Source organism: Crocodylus siamensis, chromosome 6, assembly GCF_052110815.1.
Source record: "Crocodylus siamensis isolate JL-2025a chromosome 6, ASM5211081v1, whole genome shotgun sequence".
NCBI classification, from domain to species: Eukaryota; Metazoa; Chordata; order Crocodylia; family Crocodylidae; genus Crocodylus; species Crocodylus siamensis.
The window spans coordinates 18,236,329-18,256,355 of NC_143400.1; the positions used below are offsets into that span (position 1 = coordinate 18,236,329).

The following is a 20,027-nucleotide window of genomic DNA, read 5'->3' on the forward strand; positions in this document are numbered from 1 at the left end:
CCCTGGCAGATGGTCTGCCCAGACCCGCAGAACTGGGGGAAATGGCAATCCGCTGACCACGGCACTCTGGGTAGTTGTCCACCCCTAAGGCCAGCTCTGCCTGGCAGCAGAAGAGTCCTAGTCCTCTGGCACCTTGGGCTACAATGGCCCCGTGCTAACCCCGAGCCTGCGGCACTGCGCAGTGCTGCACACGTCTGCTCCCCCACGTGTGTGGCAGCACCTGATGTATGGGAGGCCATGTCTGGGTGCCCCAGCAGAGACACAAGGTTTGGCTCGAGCTGCCGGCAGTGACATCTTTCTGCCTCCCCAGGGGCCCCGCACAGGGCACTGGCCCCTTAGCTCCCAGCAAACTCCCACTGGGGACTGAATGGGGGGTAGGGGCTTCCAGGGGATCGCGGGGGACGGTGGGAGCTGAGCACCTGCCGCAGTTGGGCTTCAGGGAGCTCCCTGGCTGCAGAGCCCGTGACCACTCGCCCCGGCCGGCCTACGGCATCAGTGAAGCTGCCCCAGTTCCTGGCTCCCTGGGGCAGGGGCAGCCTCTGCGTCCACCAGAGCCCCGGGCCTGACCGAGCGGGTTGGCTGGACAAGGGGTGGCTGCTCCCAGCCTGGACTGTCCCCATGTGCTGGTCTGCAGAGCCGTTGGGCGACCCCAGCCGTTGCCCCGTTCTGTGGGTGGACAGGGGTCCTGTGGCACCTGTGGGCACGGGGATGCATGGCCACGCAGGTCCTCCAGTCCACTGAGCCGGTGCACAGCATCCCCTTGGCCTGGGCCTGGCGCTGTCTGCAGGGCCTGGAGAGGCACCCTTCACAGGGAGCAATGCCGGGCCTGTCCAGGCAGGGCAGGCAGGACTGGCAAAGTCCAGCCTCACTGGGGGAAGGTGGGGAGCACCCCCAGGAGCTAGGGCAGGAAATCCTGGAGCAAAGCAGGAGCGGGATGGTAGAGGCTGCATGAATGCGATGTCAGAGGTGTTTTGTACCACAAGCCGCTGGGGGCTGAAGTGACGGGGCGGGGGGGAGACATCAGACATCCCTGTCTTGTCCACATCTCAGGGCCAGCCCTGAGCTCAGTGACATGGCTGGGGTGCCGCCACCACCCACATCTGGAGGAGCAGAAAGGGGAGTACTGCAGTGGCGGTGGGGGGGCAGCCAGATGTGAGGGGCAGAGCCAGGGCCCTTGCACAGGAACGTCCCTGGGGAGGGAAGCTCCCAGTCCCCCGCTGCCACTCTTGCCCTCCTCCAGGAGATGGTGGCTCCAGCCACGGGTGCAAGTGAGGATGCAGCCAGCAGGATCATCGGACCACCGGACCCCAGAGGCCTGCCAGCCGCTGCATAGGCTGGGAGCTGGCACGGCTGAAGATGCAGGAGATCCAGGGCCCTACAGCAGCACCTCTCCTGCCAGCGCTGCCCGCTCCCCAGTGGTGGCTGCTTCAGAGGAGCAGGCAAGGAAGAACTGGGAGAAGAGCAGAGCAGAGCTCGGGGCTGGCCTGCCCACAGACCAGAGGGAGCATGGCCCTGCCACAGCCCAGGGCCAGCGCTCTGCTCTGGAAAAATGGTGAGATCAGGCTGAGTTTCCAAGGCTTCGGAGGGGAGCAAAGGCCCCGGGCACAGGAGACAGAGCTGGCACCCGGGCAGCAGGAAGGCACAGGCGGAGGGAGCAGGACGCCAGCAGGGGGCACTCAAGGCCCAGCCGCGGCCCGTGGCCTCCCAGCAGCCGGTCCTGGAGGCTCAGACACCTGCCACGTGGCTGCCAGTCCTGCAGAGTGGGGGCCCTGGCCCTTGGACCCCGGCCTGCCGCTGTGTTACCTGCACCCGGAGGCTCAGGGTTTCAGGCCAGGGCAGGAGGGAGGGAAATGGCTCTGCAGCAACGAGACACTCGGGAGCGAAGACCAGGTGCTGGGGCTGCTCGGCCGGGGCTCAGCCGGGGCCTGCGGGCAGGGGTGTCCCCCACACTGGGGGACCCTGATCTTCTCTCCACTGCCCAGGCTGGCTTTAGCCAGGGCGCTCACTCCTTCAGCAGCTGAGCCAGGGGCTGCCACAGAGACGCCTGCCCAGTGTGGGTGCCATGGTCTGCCCTGCCAGCTGCAGCTCCCGACGCTGGCTTGGTGCAGAGCCACGTGGAGTGGCCAGGCCCGGGCACTGCCACTGCAGCATGGTCCACAACCATGCACGGCTGCTCAACAGCCTTTGCAGAGAGCTTGGGGCAGGAAGGGGCTTGCCAGTGGCTCTGCCCCAGGTGGATGGGGCTTGAGACAGGGAGGAGAGCAGTGCAGGACACGGGGAACCCTGGGCATGGCAGTAGGCCGATGGGCTGCAGTGGAGGCATGGGAAGGGCCGAGCAGGGGTATGATGCTGGCAAGTGGCAGTGGTGTGGCTGGGCAGGAGGGAGGCAGCCGTTAAATCCCATTCCCCTGGTGATGTCCAGTTCTCTTCCTGAGCTCTGGTAGCAGGAGCAAGCAAACCGGCTGTGGAAGGCCAGTCCCGTGCCCTGCGATGGTCTGTGCACATTCACGTGCACACACACACATGCATGTGCACCCCCCCCCCCCGCCCCATGCAAACACCTGCTTGCTCACCCAGGCGCACACACTCACACGTATGCAAACCTGTTCTCACATATTCACAGCCAGGCACACAAACACACGTGCTCACAGATGCATGTGAATGCAGACTGCCATGCAGGGGGATGTGCACACTTTCTCCCACAAGTGGTGCCCAAAGCCCAACCCCTGTCTGCGCGCACATCTCCAGTGCCAGGTCCACAATATCTCAAGCCCAGCTGCCTGGCCTGGCTGGGGACGTGGGAGGCAGCCTGGGAGCTGCTGCGGCTGCTCAGACTGGTGCTGCCATGACCTCCCTGGACCATGGCGGTTGAACATGGGTGGGAGAGGGGGTGCAACCATTGGCTCAGCCCACTGCCTGGTGCCCACAGCTCCTGCACGCAGGCAGAGCCCCGCATGCGCTGCGTGGGCCGTGGGGAACAGGGCTCCAGCACTGCCGTGCCCTGAGCAGCTTGGAGCCTCAAGCCCCTGTGCTGCTGGGCTGCGTAGGACAGGCAGGCGGCAGGGACCGTGGCCGGGAGAGCGCAGGGGCGCGTTGCTGGCTGTCATGATGCATCTTCCCTGCCTCTGGCTGGAGTCTTTTACTCCCTGCTGTATTTGTGCTTCTGCTTCACTAGGACTTGCAGGCGCCCGAATGGGCAGTAATGGATTTCACGGCCTTTTATAGCCCAGCTGTCACCAAGGCAGAGCACTGATACTGCGCCGGCGGCTGGCAGAGGCGCTTGGAAATAAAAATTACCTTCCCATTTAATAAAAGGACACGGTATGCAAATGAGGCACTGCGCATTTTCACCATGCAAATCAGGTCAGTGCCTCATTTGCATACCCTCTCCAGATGACTGCACCTTCAGCCCGTGCAGCTGAGTGGCCCTCACGGGGAAGGAGAGATGTGGCTGTGTGGATATTAGACCTGCTTCAGGAGCAAGCTCTGGGATGTCCTCTGGAGCTGAGGAGGGGCTGGGAGGGCCTGGCTGCAGGGGCGGGGAAGGGAAGAGAGCAGAGAGGGAAGAGAGGAGGCCCGGGCAAGCCTGGCAGGGACGCTGGAAGATGTGGTGCTACCAGCGCAGAGGGCTGCTCAGGAGGGGAGCGAGGGGTGAAGACTTGCAGGCGGTGTCTTGGGTGTAGGCTTGCTGCTCAGACTCTGTCCAGATTTCAGCTCCCTCCAGATTTTCAGGGAACTCCTGCTGCCAGATTCGGAGCTGCTTTTTACCAACCAAGGAGCAAGCGCTCTGCCGATCCATGGCTGTCAGGAAGCGACTTCTCTGCTGATTCGTGGTCCCCATGTGCTGGGGAAAGGATCCCCTGCTGATGCGTGGCCGTGACCTGGGGAGTGAGCTCTGTGCACGAGCGAGCAAGCTTCCCTGCTGATCTGTGGCTGTGCCCTGGGGGGCAGATTCCCTGCGGATCAGTGGCCTGGTGCCAGGGAGGGCATCCCCTGCTGATCCAGGGCCATGCACCGGGGGGGCAAATTCCCTGCTGATCCGTGGCCACGTGCCGGGAAACGAGCTCTCTGCCGATCCGTGGCTGTGCGCTGGGAAGCGAGCGCTCTGCTCTGTGGCTGTGCGGGGGGAGTGCGTTCCCTGCGGGTCCGTGGTCGCACACAGGGGGGCATGGGCTGGCGGTCTCCCTCGGGCTATGGCAGACGTTGGGCAGGCGAGAAGGGACCACTGAGGAGTGGGGCTGTCTGGCTGCGGGGCCACTTCCTGCACTGCCATGTCATGAATTTCAGGCCACTCCTGGATCGGTGCCACTCCGGCTGTGTGGAGCTTGGTGCGCACCTGGGCCACTCTCTGCAGGGGCTGTGCCCTGGGCTGCTGCTCACCCTGCCCTAGCAACAACCTCCGTGTCTGCAGGGGTGTGCAACACACCCGTCCGTGAACAACCCCTATGGCAGAGGGAGACGGCTCATGAGAAAGCAGTCGTGCAAACGGGATTGGGGGCAGAGTGGGGGGACCTGGGTGTGTGCCTGAGTGTGCCAGGGAGCCTGGGCTGTTCCTAGGGAGCAGGATGGGGAGGACAGAGCCATGTGGGGGCAGTGCCCAGGTGTGTGCATGTTGCAGGGGCTGTGGGGCGTGGGCCGGGTGGGAAGCAGAGCCGCAGGCAGGTGACACGTGTAATCCATTTATATTTGTAGGATTATTCTCCAGGTGCTCACAGGCTATAAGAAAGGTTATAAAGTCACGCTGACATGTGGCCGCCCCGTTATGTACAGACAAGAACACAGCACAACAATCACAGGCCGCCTCGCTGTCCCCCGCCCCCCCGACCATGCCCTGCGCCAGGACGATATGGCTTTCGTGGACATGGAGCGTCCGGTGCCTCTGGCAGGGCGCAGGGCCTTCCCGGAGGGTCGCCAGCTGCCAAGTCCCGGGCACCTGGGCCAGTCTCCCTGGGGCTCCTGCCTTGGGCCGGGTGGGTCTCATGAGCGCGGGCAGGATCCAGGCCAGCGTGCGACTGGCATGGGCAATGCTGCTGTCATGCCCTGCTATGGCCGGCACTGGCGTGGCCCACGCCTCCCTGGCACCACGGCCCTAGCAGCTGAAGGGTCTGTGCTCACCCCAGTGCCCTGCCCCATCCCTGCCTCCTGCTCCTCCCTTTGCCAGGCTGGTCGCCCCTCGCGCTGGGTCTGCACCCAGGGCCTGGCTGCGCGGGGGGGCTGCTGCCGGGGTTCCCAGCCTGTTTGCACAAGGCCGGCACACTCGTCTCTCGCCATGACTCTGCAAGGAAGCTGCCTGCCCCTCAGATGCTGCTCGGCCCCAATACTTGCTGCCTCACAACCTGCCCTCTGCCTTGAGCCGTGCCTTGAGCCGGACTGCGCTGGTACGGGACGGCTGAAAAAGTGAGGGGCACAAAGGTGGAAGGCAAGGGGGCTTGAGGCTGGTCTCAGCTGCGAGCAGGGCTGCAAGAGGCAGGCTGGGGTGCCAGCGAGCCCCATGCCCCTGTCCCAGCCCCAGCCTGGATGCCAGGGCGCTGGCTGGCCACAGCACTCAGGGACGGGGCTGGGGCTGGCCTGGGCCTTCCCTCACTGGTGCTGGGAGGGAACGTCAAAGGTCCTGGCTTTGTCAAAAGTCCCGGCTTTGCTCCCAAGGCAAAATAAGCATCAGACCCTCAAACGTCCTGCTGTAAACTGGACCTTCGGCTTTCCCACAGCTCTGTCCCTGCACCTGCCGTACCCCTGCTTCGAGGCTGGGGAGGGTGAAAACTAGGCTCCTCCCTGGGCACTAGCGGCAGCCTTCACAGCACGTGGCTGCACAGCCTGCTGCATCTGGCCAGGCCTGGCCACTAGGCTCTGGATGCTGGCTAGAGGCCTCGCCTGCCCCTGGGGCTACGGCCCTGGCTGCAGCCCTGGGGCTGGTGGCTTGCTGCCATGTGGTAGGCATGAGCAGGAAAGGAGTGGCTGGGGACCGAGTGGCACAGAGGAGCAGGCTCACTAGTGCCATGTCCCCGGTGCCGGTCTCATGGAGGGAAGCCGCTTACTTGCCCACGCCACAGGGCATGTGGCAGCTCAGGGCAGGGCCGGAGGCCATGCAGTGGTGGGGGTTCAGGTGGCTCAGGATGCACGGTGGCCCCCATACAGCTGTTGTTACCCTGGCAGGGCTTGAGCAGGACTCTGGGTGCCAACCAGGGGCTCTTCCCATGTGCCCTTGGTCGCTCCCAGTCCCACTGTAGTGGTCTTGCAGGGAAGGTGATGGCCCCAGGGTGCAGCATGTCCCATGTGGAGCCTGGCCCCCAAAGCCCCTGGCAGCACAGCAGCACATGTGGACCCTCCATCAGCCGCATGGAGCTGGCGTGAGCAGGGGAGCAGAGAAAGGCTGGGCTCAGCTATTGGGGAACTCACAGTGCTGGCAGGAAGAGCAGGTGCTTCACCAAGGCAGCGGCTCCTGCAGTACCCAAACTTGCCAGCCCTGTGCTGGCCCATAGGGGTTGACTGGGGACATGTGAGTGCCCCCCAGGAGTGGCTGGCTCCAGAGCAGGAGATAAACTCCTGTGCCAGTGATTCTGACCCTGGGAGGGCCTCCTAGCTGGTGGGGACATGCAGGGTCAGAGATGGAGGAGAGATGCCATGATCCAACCTTTGATGTGATCCAACCTTTCCCCCTGGTTTCTGATGCCGGTGGTGGCCCAGCCTGTAGCAGCAGGAGCAGCGAGGGGACAGGAAGTGGCAGGGAGCCGGAAGGACGCAAGGGAGCAGCAGGGGCACTGAATAGGATGAGCTGCACCAAGCACCCCATGCACCGGCAGCTGCTGCACCTCCTCCCAGGCCCTTTGCATGTGTGGCATCAGGAAGCTGCCTGGGGACCAGCAACATGGGGGAGGACGGGGGAGAGAGGGGAAGCCTCACTGGGAGGAGGAGGATGGGGCAACGTAGGTCCTCCCTCCAAGGGTTCACTCGCCAGGGCTGCTCTTTTCTCCAGCTGCGCCTCCAGGAGCCCCCCAGGCCAAGAGGATCACTTGAGACAGGTTCGTGCCACCCTCAGCACCTCCCAGCCCCTCTCCAGATCCCACTGTCACAAGCACTGCCTCCAACCCCCGCAGAGCACACAGACAGACACAAGCTGGCCCATCCCACCTGCACACCCCGGATCCAGTGCAGCCCATCATTCATGCACGCTTGAGACACAGTCCTGGCACTCGCATGCCTGAGACCTGGCCAGAGCCATGCTCCACGTGCTCAAGGCACAGCGTCCCATCCCTTGCACACGTGCCTGCCATGGCTGCCCATGGAGGGGATGATGTGTCCCGCTGCGCCTGCACACTCAGTGCACCGGGTATCACTCGCGTGCCTGCCCTTGGGTGTGGTGCGCCTTGTCCCTGCTGCACGCGCCAGACCAGGGGTGTCCCATACTTTTGAGGCAACAGGTATCCTGTGCTCCCCTGCTCCCATGTGCACACAGGTGATAGGATTTTGTACGGCAGGCCCTATCTTTTCTGCTGCCCCAGGTGGTGAAGGAAGCAAACGCTTGCTCCTCCGTTTCAGAGCACTCTCCTGCAATATGCAGAGATGGTGGCTTCCCCGTGGCTTCCCGGTGGCCGTCTCAAAGGGAAGGTGCTCTCTGGGGGTTGCCAAGGATATTGCTGTGGCAACAGGCCACACTGGTGTCTGGCTGACAGGGTTGGGCATGTGGACACACATTCAACTTGGTGAGGTCTTCAGGGACAGGGCTGCCACTCATCTCTGGATGGTGACTTCTGCACTGTAGAATTGGCATTATGGGAACTTTTAGCTTGGTTGCTCAGGATCCCAGCTGGGCAGCTGGCCCCAGCTAAGGTTAGGGAGGGCACCCAGCACCAAGACGCAGGCAGGCAGGCCCTCTGGCCTCTGCCCCAGGCTCCTGAGTGGGGCACGGACTAGGGAGGAGCCGGTGTTGCCTCCCTCACCTTTGGCGGAGTCCAGAGTCCTCTGGGCTGATGCAAAGCCCTTATTCTCCCCCTTCCCCGGTGTCATTTTCCTTCCCCCCCCCCCCCCCCCGTATCTCTGTCCTAGCCTGTCATTTGTCCACATGTCACCGCAGGGCCAGGAAATCAAGATGCAGATGCTGGGCCAGGGCCCTTCTGTGTGCCACTGCACAACAACTTGGAAAAATCAAGTGGAGCGCTGCTCATGTGCGGCCACTAGCACCATCCCCTTAGCCTGGGGCTGGGGGAGGTGAAAGGCTCTGGGCTGGCCTGGGACTTTGAGAGGCCTCCCACTCTCCCTCCTTCTCCTCCTCCCTCCCTTCCTGTTTTCTTACAAAGATGTGGACTTGCACTCAGCGTTAGCACTGGACACCACTGTTGCTGCCTGCCAGGAGCTGCCTCTCTCCACAGAGATGTGCAAAGTGACATCCCCAGACTTTGGGAAGTGGAGGAGCATGTGCCCAACTGGGCCCCCTTCAGTCACTGGAGGCCTCTGGATCAGCTTTGTAATGAAATGAAATGGAGTTGTATTGTAAAACATGTCCTTAATGATTTTATTGTAAGGAATTATATCTATTCAGTACTGGATGTTAAAGATCTTCATAACAGCATCATCATCTCTCCATTCATACACACTCTGATGAGCAGTGACATTGTTAACAGTGGTGACATTTAAAATATAATCTCTGGCATCAGGGTTAGCATCCTTTGAAATGAATGGGGCAGTTCACGCATCAGAGCTACTGTGTCAGGCTCTCTGCAAACTCACACGCACATCCATCTGCACTGGTCACACGTGGGTCACGCTACCGGGATTCTCATTGCATGGATAACACTGACTCTTCCAAAAATGAAAATGAAATGGAGAACAACTGAGAGACCTGCCTGCCCCCTGCATCCGTCACACCACACTGCCAGCGTGCCCGTCCCCCACGGGGCCAGCACACACGCAATGCCCCACTACAAGTGTATGCAGCTGGATGGGAAGGGAAGAAGGGGGATTGCTACAGTCAAAGCTTGGCTTGCATTTCTCCTGTATAACCCGGTGCCTCCCACCCTGCCTGCATGGCTCATACCTTCATGCGTGCCCACTCCACCAAGATGGATCCCCCGGCATGTGCAGGCACAAGGCACGTGCACACTCAGTGCACTGGGCGCCCCTTGTTCCCACATGGCACGGACGTGAGCGCTGCTGCCACGCCAGGACACTGGGACGTGTCGTATCCCTCGCTTGTGCACACTTAGGTATGGAACAGCCTGTCACTCATGCCTGCATACTCAAGACTGCAGCATGCTTCAGTCCTAGTGTGTCCTGTGAACTGCCATATCCTGGACCAGCCTGGGGTCCTGCCTCACACTGCAGCAGTGAGGATGCTGAGGGGAGTGTGAACAGGGCCTGCCAAGAGCCTTTTACTCACGTCTGCAGCCCTAAGAAGTGGGGCACCCCTGCACATGTGCACAGGAGAGCTACGCCACACCCCGTCACACATGCACACACTCGAGTTGCGGCATGCCCATCCCATCGCTCACAGACACTCCTGCCTCCTGCACAGCAGCCCAGGGCAGAGGTCCCACTTCTCCCAGACCCTCCCCATGACACTGCCCAGAGCCCAGCTGGGTCTCTGCTGGTCCTGGTGACAGCAGCATGGTTCCATGGAAAGGGACTACTCGTAACCTCTGTGCCCCGAGGCCTAGAGTCTCCCCCAGACCCTGGCTGGGAATTCAACAGGACCTTCCCTCCTGCCTGAAGCTCGGGGCACCGCTCTTCACTGACACCTCTGGGGAACCAGATCCTGCCCTTGCATTCGGGGCTGCCTGAAGCCCATGATCCTTGGGCACTTTCCAGAGACCCCTAGAGCCTAGCCCCCTCCATAACCGGCTGCACTGAACAGAGAAACCCCGGTGCTGCTCATGGGTGAGGCCCTGGAGCCCTGCAGGGCCAACGCAGCAGGGTCCTTAGGCACTGGCAACCCAGAACTGGGGCATTTGGCACAGACTGGGGTCTTCTCCATGGCAGCCAACGGGTGCTGCCCTGCTTGCTCTGACTGGGTGGGCACGTGCACAATGCAGCCCTGACACAGTCCCCAGCCAGAGCTGGGGCACCTGGGATGAGTCAAGGTGGGAGGAAGCCAGGCACGGGCTTGGAGGGGGGACAAGAGTGCTCCTGGCTCACACCTGTGTGGGAGGAGAGGGACCATGCCCCGCTGCCTCATGGCTCCCCAGGCAGGTGGACACCACCACTGCCACCCAGAGCGCCTTGTCCCCACCTGCACGCTCGCCTGCTCCAGCCACCCCCATCCCCTCCTGCAGCTACCAGGAGGCAGCCCAGGCTGGCGCCTGCAGGCAGCACGGGAGGGTGCCTCGGTCAGGCACCACTGAGCTTCCCCTCTCCTGCCCCAGTGCTACAGCCCAGCCCAGCCCCTCTCTTGCCTCCATGCTAGAGTCCAGGCCCCCCCCGGCCCCATGCTAGACCCCAGCCCCTTGCCTACCCCATGCAAGACCCCAGCCCCTCCCCATGCCCAATGCTACGACCCAGCTCCACCCCTGCTCCATGCTAGAGCCCAGCCCCCCTCCTTCCAGTGACAGAGCCCATGCTGCAGCCCAGTGGTGCTGGCTGCTGGCCTGGCCTAGCCCATGGCTGGTGGTTTTGCTGGGCTGGTAGCTAGTGAGGACCGTCCCCTTGGCCAGCAGACTGGAAGTGCAGCAGGACCCCCTGCTGCGGTGCAGAGGGAGGAGACCCCAGGCCTGCTGCGACCCTGTGCTAGGACGGGGGGCTGGCACGCACACAGGGCATGACAGCAGCATGGAGCTCAGCCCCTGCTTGGCTCGGTGCTCCCCACGCAGCACGGCACCTACATGGGGCGTCTCCAGCCACGGCTTGTTCTTGCAGCACCAGTGTACAGCTGGGAACAGCCCCTTGCCCCCCCCAACACCCTCCCCCCACCCCAGGCCAGCGGCACATGCGAGCTGCAGGCCCTCTGGAGTGAGCAGGTCCTGGCGCCCACCTGGCAGCTGGCGCCCCTTCACACAACATCACACAAGGACACGTCTCCCCCCACGAGCACCGCTCAACAAGACTCTCCAAGGATAAAATCAGCACAGCCCCGTCACGGGCCCGCTCCAAGAGGCTGGACTTGCCAGGCAAAGGTACTGCCCTCTCTCTGGGAAGGAGCTGAGCACTGCTCATTCCCCTGGGGGGAAGGGCTGGGCTGGTTTGTCTCTGCTGTGGGGCATGGAAAGGCCCCATGTCACCCCTATGCCCAGCCGAGGCTCTTTCCCACAGGGTCGGCTTGGGACATCATGCAAAAGCCGAGGTTGGGGAATAAATTGGAATCGTGGCCCCAGTTCTTGGGAGGAGGTGCCAGGCAAAAGCATCGTGTTAGCAACAGAAAGGCCCTGTGCTGGCCAGGGCATCTCCAGCAGGCTACCCGCCGGGCCGACTTTATCCTTGGATGTCAAAGGAACCAACATGGAGAGAAGCAAAGGAAAGCACTACGTCCCCACCCGCCGTCCAAGCCAAGGAGGCAAAGCAAAGAGCATCCACCGAACCAAAGCAAAGGGGCCAAAGGAAGAAGGAAAGTGCCGCTCACTCACGGGTTCATCGGGTGTTTAGTGCGAGCGTCAGTCGCGGGGGTGGAGGTACAAGCAAGCGAACGGGGCCGGGGCTGTCGCTGTTCTTAGTAACAATGTTTTGTACAAGTTCAAGAAGAAGCATCATGAGTCAGGCCGGTCACTCTCTGGTCTCTGTCCCGCCATCCCTCTGTCCGTCCGTCCGTCCCGGGCGCGAGAGAAAAATCTGTTGGGTTGAGTTGGGTTTGTGGTCTGGTTTCCGTTTCCATCCAGGTTGGTTGGCTCCATTTCTCCTGTCTCCCCCCGGCACCCCTAGATGAAGTATTCTTTTTTGTCGTCGCTGCTGGCCTGCCCGCCCTCCGCGTTGATGATGGCAGTGTCTGCATCCGGGGCATCATCTGAGCCCTTGGCCTCGTGCGTCAGATAAGTTCCTGGGTGGGAGAGAGCACTTGTCACGGGATGCCTACGGGTGTCTGTGCCTACGGGACCTCTGCAGACTCCCCATGGCCATGCTGCCGGGGGGCTGGTGCCTGCGGGGCTGGAGGAAAGTGCAGCCTCCACCCTGCCAAAGCTGTGGAGAGCTGGGGAAAATGTCCTGCCGGGGGCGAGACAAACTGGGAAACGCCAGCATCATTTATGGGATGCAACATCCAAGGGCCCTTGTGCGGGCAGAATGGGAATGGGCTGCCTTGCCTGGGAGCTGCCCTTCTGCAGTTAGGCAAACTGCCCCCATGGACCCACGGCCTCGGCCCAGCTCGGCTCGCTGCCTGCCTGCCTGGGTCTGGGAGCGCTGCAGCAGCAGCTCAAGCCAAACCAGGGACCAGCTGGGCTGGCACAGGACCTTTGTCCCCTGCCTGCATCTCCTGGCTCTTCCGTCCGAGTGGTGCTAACCCTGGCACCCTTGCCCCAGGTGAGTGGTCACCCATGGTCCCGAAGGAACCTGGGCTACTGACTTACACGTCACCTGTGGAGCCAGCCTGGGCACTCTCCTGATGCCTCACATGTGCTACATGTCTGCTGGGCAGGGGACAGGCTGAGGGCAGGCAGTGACAACGGGTGGGCAATGGAGGGAGTGTGTTGGCAGAAGATATAGGCCCGAGGAGACCTCTTGGCACTTGGTCGGAGAGAGGAAGACGAGGGCATGGGAGAGTGCTGGGTGGGGGGAGAGCTGCGTGGTTAGGGGGTGAACATGGTAGTGAATAACAGAACAGAGGCTGGAGGACACTGGCCAGAGGGGGAAGAGATGTGTGAGACAGTGACAGACAGGGAGGGATCTCTGCCCACTGCGCTGGCTGCTGCAGGGCCTGGGGGCACTTGCCCACGGGACCCCATGCAGCCTGGCATGGAGTTGGGCTGCTGATCCTTGGGGCAGCGCTTTTATCCTGTCTGCTGCCCTTTGCCCTGGCCTGCCTGGATGGGGTCTCTCCCCATCTGGGGGCAGGAGCCCAGGAGCTGAGCAGCAGGTGGGCAGGAGCTGCTCAGGCCTTACCTTTGTGCCTGATTAGGTAGTGTCCCAGGAAGATGAGCAGGATGAGCAGCAGAAAGACAATGACTGCGACCACTCCGCCAATCACGGCATGGTACGTGCCGGGGCTGGAAGGCACCGGGCTGGCATCTGGCCACGGGTTGGGGAGGGGAGGAGAGAAAGACAGAGAGAGAGGGCAGGAGAGAGACAGAGGGAGGGAGAGAGCGTGAGAGAGAAAAGTGTTTACAGGCCTTCTGCATCTTGGCAGAAAAGTGCTCCGGGCTGGAGCAGGGGCTTAGCCTGGCAGTGCCCATCCTGCTCGCTGCCCCTCCGGTGCCTACACCAGGTCAGCGCAGCTCCCTGCACAGAGGCCTTCAGACCGGGGCAGCGCCCAGGCTGGAAATGGAGGGACAGAAGCAGAGGCAGAGGGAGAGAAGAGGCAGCTGGGGCAGGTGCCACGTGGGCAGTGAGAGGAGCTGCCGAGAGGGCACCGGCCTCTGGGCAGGGAGGCCGGAGACAGAGGAGGGAGCCGGGGGCAGGGGGGGCAGAGGAGGAAGCCACAGAGAGTCCAGGGAGGCTCTAAGAGGAGCACGGTCAGGTACCAGTTGGGAAGGGGATCGCAGGGATGAGCCCTGGCGCAGCAGCGATACCTCCACCAGGGCCAGGGCTGCCGCGGTGGTGGGACGAGCATGCAGCGCTCATGAAGGTGAGAAATGAGCCGTGCTGGCCAGGAGCTCCTTGCCACTGTGCATGGCTCAGCCACCAGGGCCCATGCCCTGCAGCCCCTGCACTCCAGCCCCAGCCCCCTCCTCCCAATCCATGCTGGCGACCCCCGTTCCACCACGCCCGGGGCTGCTCGGGAGTCTCCTCTGCCATCCCAGCCCCTCCCTCACCTTGCAGAGCCTCAGTGACAGCGTCCGGCTGTCCTGGGGCATCAGCAGAGCTGGGCAGGCAGCTCCACACATCTGTGCTTGTCCAGTCACTCCGACCCCACAGGCTGGTCCATGCTGGGGACATCCTTCCTGGCCTAGGGGCATGCTTCGAGGCATGTCAAACCCCCAAAGCACATCACACCTCTTGCCCCAGGCACAAGACAGCACCTCCTGGCCCTGGCCACCACGTCTCAGCCTGGACCAAGGCTACCATCACCCCAGCCTCCCTCTGTGCACTGCAGCACCCATGCTGTGGGGACGGGGCCTCACGTCTATGCTGGAGACCAGAGTCCTCTGCTGTACTGCGGGACAATGGCTCGTGTCCACACCATGGGAAAGTGGTGCATCGTGTCCATGCCGGGAAAGCGTTGCCTCACATTCACCGGGGAAAAGGCGTCTGGGCTGGAGGGCGTGGGGCCTTGCGGCTGCCCAGAAGAGAAGTGTCTTGCATCCAGGCCAAGGAAACCAGTGTCTCCCAGCTGTGCTTGGGAGCAGGCTGTACTGCCCCTGCTTTAGTCCTGCGCACGGTCGGCTGGCTCAGCCATGGGAATGATTGCAGAAGTGAAGTGCTCGGAGAGGGAGCGGGAGCTCAGACGGAGAGTGTGGAAAGGAGAAGAGTGACAGAAGGGATGGCAGAGGGTGATAAACAAGGAAGGGGGAAGGGAGCCAGGTGGACTCCAAGGTACCCTGCCCCTTCACACAAGAAGAAGGGGCACTTGAACGAAAAAGCAACGCTACACAGACACAAGCACTTTGCAGCGGACGGTCAGCACAAAGCAGCGTTATGGCAGAGTTTAGTCATGTCAGTATGCTGCTCAGACAGATACGGGCAGCAGGAGCCCCTGCCATGGTGCTTGCTGGGCACCACGGCTCAGGATGCGGGGGTGAGAAAGGTGGTTCCCAGCTGGAGCCGGGAAGAGCGTCCCCTCGCGGCACGGGGCTGCAGGGGAAGCCACTGCTGGGGTCTGTGACCTCAGCCGTGGTCGCTGGCATTAGGGGTCAGTGCTGGCTGGGCAAAGGAGGGCCTGGGCTGGCGGGACCAATGGTCTGTTCCTGGAGCACCAGGAGATGGCACGGGCCACTGGAGGCGATGCAGTCTCTTCATCTACAGTGATCCTGCACAGCTCAGCCAGGCGGGCTCTGGGCGGGAGACAGGGCTGCAGGGACCGGACACGGGAACGAGGAAGCCGAGGCTAGGAAGATGCCCTCGAGCTTGCTGCGGGACTCAGGGCCCAGCCTGGGGACCAGCCAGCCATCCTCCTGCCACCTGCGCCGAGCTCCCAGGGTCCGTAAAGAAAAGAAAAGGAGCTTACAGTACCTTGGACAGCGGCTGGAGAGAAGGATGAAGCGGTGGTCATGGAAACATGAGTGATGGGCTGGGAAGGGCCTGGCGGAGGGGCTGGAGTGGAGTGAACGTGTGGGGTGGGGAGCTGGGACAGATCTGGGGAGGACGACAGAAAAAGAGGGAGACCAGTCAAACCTGGGCGCTGGCAGGGGGTGCGACGCCCCTGAGCCCATGCTCCCAGTCCTGGCCTGTGGCACCCCTGCTCCCTGGCCCCGGGCTTGGCACAGCGTTGGGGCAGCAGCCAGCCCCACGCGCCCTGGCTACAGATCCACTGTGGTGCAGAGGAGCCCATGGTCATTCGGGGCAGGCTTTCTCCCAGCCCCGCTGCTCCCATCTCACTGCCCCATGGCTTCTCGGGGTGGGCCGGAGGCCTCCTCCTCACTGCTTCTCCATGGGCCACACGAGCTCCTACAGAGATGCCTCTTCTTCTGCCAGAGCCAAATGATCAACTGCTTCCTGGCAGCAGCTGGAGCGCTGCAAGCAGCCCACCCATGCCCTCGCCTGCCCCTGCCTCGATGCTCCCCACCCAGCCCTGCATAGCCTGCCTGCATCCCCTCCCGGCCCGTGCCGGCCTATCCCCTGCTGCACTGGGATCCTGGGGGGGGGGGGGGCATGCACAGCCCCTCGCCACTGGGCAGCTGCAGCCACGACAGCTAAGGGGCTCTGGACTGGGGCCACGAACCTTGAGGCAGCAGTGCCTGGGGAGCCCACACGGCATGGGTTGCAGCTGCTCTCATCCTGCCTTGGGCGGCCACAGATTGCACCTCCTAGGCTCTGTTTTGCCCTGCCCCTCCTCTCTGTCCCTGCCCTGTGCCCAGAGCAGTCTAGGCTGCGCGCTCAGGCACGCCCTGGGGAGCCACTGCAAAGGTCCGGGTGAGGGAGCATCTGAGTGTCTGCGGGGGCAACGGGAGGGGGTTGAAAGGGAAATAAGGCCACCGTTGCTGGCCCTTCTTGATGCTGTGCTGTGCCAGGGGCAGCTGTCGGGGCCTCTGCACTGTCGCCAGGAGCACTCGTCCCCTGTACTCCTCTCCAGCCAGGGCTCCCTGCCTACTGGCCGTGGCCCTGCCTCTGGCTGGACTTCACTACTGCTCCCCCTCGTGTGCCCAGCAGCGCTCTCCAGAGCTCCTGGGGCTGCGCCGCACCTGGGCCAGAGCTGTCCACAGACAGAGGGAGCATTTCCAGGCAAGGCTGGTGAAGGTTGCACGGTAGGGCATGGAGAGCAGGGGAGCAAGAGCCTTTCTGGATGAGAAGAGGAGCCCATGGAGGGGAGTGAGGGCTGGCTGAGACCCCTCCAAGTTGGCTGGGTGCTGGTGCCTGCTTCTCTGGCTGCTTTGGGTGCTGGGCAGAGCTTACAGCAGGCACAAGAGCTCTCCCAGCCCCAGCCTGCTGGCAGTGAGGCACAGCATGCCCATGCTGATGAGGGAGCCCCAGGGCTGAGCCCAGGACAAGCCTTGATCCAGCACTGCTGGGCTCAAACCAGGGCAAGCGTTGATCTGAGCTGGGAGCAGGGTGCACCCTGAGCAATACTGGGAGATGATGTGGGCAGTCAGCCCCCACTCAGCCCCAGACACTGTCCAAAGGAGCCATCCTGGGGTGAGTGCAGCATGGACTGGCCTGAGCTGACCTATGGGGCAGTGCTGGGCCTGCAGGAGGGAGGCAGGGGCTTGTGCCCAGCAGGGCTGGGGAGCACCGGGCAGGCTGGTGTGGGATGGATGCTGGAAGAGTGAACAGTGGCAGTGGGGGAGGAGTATGTGGAGCTGCCAGGAGCGGGAGGGCTCAGCTGTGCAATCCTGGGGTGAATGCGCCATGGCCTGTGGCAGGACACTTGCACTGCAAGTGCCAGGAGAGACTGAGGGGAAGGAGACAAGCTGCCTGCTAGCAGCAGCAGCCAGACTCCAGCCAGGCTTCTTGGGAGAAGAGGGGAGGCACGCACGCTGTGTGTGGTCGGGAGCATCACAGCAAACCCAGGGAAGCAGAGGGCTAAGGGGTGACAGAGACTGCACAGCCGTGGGCACTATATAGAGACCTCTATATAGTGAGGTGAGTGGGGCAGATGAGGGTAGGAGGGAGCTGGCTGCCCGGGATGCCGGGAGGCACGACAAGTACACTGCACATCAGACAGGGGCACCCCAGCCCCACTGCAGCACAGCACAGGACCGTCAGGGGAGGTCAGCTTCCAAGCATGGCAGGAAAGCACCCTGCCAAGTTCCCGACAGGCTTGGGGGTGTCCAGGCGGTTAGTGTGGTAGCTCTAGCCCTGCTTCATGCGCAGGACGGGGCAGCAAGGAGAAAGCCGCCAATCTGCACTTGGAGCCAGAAGCAGCATGGGGTGGGGGGGGCAGACAACACAGGGATAGAGACAGACGTGGCTTCATTTTTACATCTAGAATTACAGCCAGGGCGGCAGCCGGGAGATGGCCCTGGAGGCACGAGGCCCCTTGGGCCCAGCTCCCTGCCACAGGGAGCCCGGACTTGCCTGCTCCCCCAGACTGCTGGCATGGACACCGGACACGGCTGAAAACCGACTGACACGCTTAAGAAGACGAACCGAACCAAACCAACCCCCTCCCGCAGCAATGCGGTGGGGGCATGCTGGCATGGCTGGACAGATGGCTGGACAGATGGACGGATGGAAGCGTGGATGGACGGGAAGCTTTTAGAAAAGGCCGATTTCCAGAAGCGTTTGGTCAGCACCTAGAACTGGGGCCAGGTTCCTGAAGAGCCCCGCAGGCCGAGCTGCCAGGATTGAAGCGCTCACGCGGACGTGTCCCTGTTGACCTGTGAGGGGCAGTGCAGCCCCCAGATCCACAAAAAATCCCGAGACTGGGAGCAGCTGCAAACATCGGCATGGGCTGAGAAATAATCCCACCGCAGCAAGAGATTAGAGAGCTCATAATAATAGCCCTGAATAATACATAGCCCTGCTCCCTGGGCAAAACACATTAACTAATTAAATGCAGGCAGGAGCAGCGGCAGAGCAGCTTGGCAAAGGCGGCATGTACGGCACTGGAGAACCGCAGCAGCTCTGACAGCTACAGGAAGAGTCCAGGATGGGGCAGCACTGGGCTACAGCGGGCGCAGGCCTCGGCCCCTCTTTGCAGTCAGGCCCCAGAAGCGAGGGGCCAAGTGAAGGGAGCTGAAATCCTCAGGAGCTAGGAAGAGCTGGGGATGCCTTCTCCAAGTGCTTGGGCATCTCTGTGGGGAAGGGTGCGCTGTTGTGCTCTGCTTCCTGTGGGAGCTGAGCTCCACCGACCATCTGACCCTCCCTGAACAGACCTGCCCAGCTGGGCTGGTGGATGCCTTTCCCAGGGAGGGGTGGTGTGGGGTCAGCCTGCACGTGCCCCCGGCACCCGGACAGCACGGAAGGGAGTATATCAGTGCTCCTGCTGGGGAAGAAACCCCTGGCAGGGAGGCAGAGCCACATGTAGGGACCTTGGAAAACCAGCCTGGGCAAGACCTTGGTGCTGTGCTGCCCCTGGGGAGGATCCTGCTCCCTGCAAGGCCTGGATGCCTAGAGCAGCCCCAAGCCACTCTGCCTGCTGGCACACGTGGAGGGAGGGGGGTCACACAATCCACACGGAGCCACTTCTCCAGGAGGTGGGTCACACACCACGTGGTGGCTCCTCATGCACAGGCATGGTGGGGGGCGGCTGCTCCGGGCAGGGGCGCGTACCTGGGGCTGGCTCCCTACATGTGGCAGGTTGCTGCGAGGCCCCACGTAACTGGCATGGTGCCGGGCAGCGGTGCCCGCCTAGGGGCAGCTGGCAGCAGGCTCTGGCTGCGCTGGCGGGGCCCAGGGCTTACCATTCACATCCAGGTTGTACTTAGCTATGACGCTGCCCATGGAGCTGGTGGCCGTGCAGACGTAGGTGCCGCTGTCGCTCTTGTTGAGGAACGGAAACACGAGGACGCTCTCCGAGTTCATCTGCAGCGGGGTGTCACTGCCCTCCTTCTCCCACAGGAACTCCTGCGGCCTGGGGGGACAGGGCTCGTCAGGCCGGGGCAGAGGGGGAGCTGCCATCCAGGGGAGCGCGGAGGGGCAGCCGAGACCGCCTGTTAGAGGGCCGAGCCTCAGGCCAGCTGGGCCCATGGGCAGCGGCTCCGCTCCGAGAGGGCCGCTTGTGGGCTGGGGCATGGGACTCTCCAGCTGCCCGTGCTGCCCTGCCCTGGTGCCGGAGACGGCCTGGCCGCTCTTCCACAGGGCGCAGGGGCAGTCCTGGCGGGGAGGGATGGGGGACGGGAGTTTCCGGGGGAGCAGGCAAGGCCGACGTCCTTACACAGGGTTGCCCTGCCCCTCGCACTGCAGGCGCAGCTTCTCGCCCTCCCGGGGGTACTGGGGGTTCGGCTCGATCTTGGCTGTTGGCTTATCTGGAAACAGAGGAGAGAGATGGGGATGAACCTCAGGCCTGGGTAGGCTCAGCATCACCCCCTGCCCTCTGTCAGCCACCCGCACCCCTCCACTGCCAGACCCATTCCCCCACCAGAGCCCCTGCCCTTCCCTGCTGCCCCCCATGCCCCTCAGCCCCCAAGCACCCCCATAAATCAGCTACCTGCCCCCCCACCTGCTGCTTGCACCCCCCAGTCCCTGCTGGTATACAGCAGGGACCTCCCTCCCTTCAGCATGCACACGTGATGTGTCCCAGCCTCCATGACACGGCTGCCCCCTCCTGCCCTGCCATGCCATACCCGTCCCCCACAACCCCAGCTGCAGCATGACGCCTTCCTCTGCCTGCACCTGCACAGTGGCACGGGGGACCTGCC

At 62.9% G+C, this 20,027-nt stretch overlaps 1 protein-coding gene across 5 annotated transcripts in view; it reads right to left on the reverse strand.

Moving 5' to 3' along the window:
- Positions 1 to 8,495: 8,495 nt before the first annotated feature.
- CADM3 (cell adhesion molecule 3) overlaps positions 8,496 to 20,027 on the reverse strand; it is a 49,363-nt gene continuing 37,831 nt past the window's right edge. For 2 of the 5 annotated variants that reach the window (XM_090050774.1, XM_090050773.1), the window contains 5 exons: positions 19,544 to 19,634; positions 19,071 to 19,240; positions 15,241 to 15,363; positions 13,015 to 13,140; positions 8,496 to 11,956 (listed from right to left, as the gene is read on the reverse strand). In XM_090050774.1, the coding sequence (XP_089906900.1) occupies positions 11,838 to 11,956; positions 13,015 to 13,140; positions 15,241 to 15,363; positions 19,071 to 19,240; positions 19,544 to 19,634 (629 nt within the window). In that variant the 3' untranslated portion in view covers positions 8,496 to 11,837. The remainder of the gene's footprint in view (positions 11,957 to 13,014; positions 13,141 to 15,240; positions 15,364 to 19,070; positions 19,241 to 19,543; positions 19,635 to 20,027) is intronic. The other 3 variants (XM_090050775.1, XM_090050777.1, XM_090050778.1) reach the window with 3 other exon arrangements.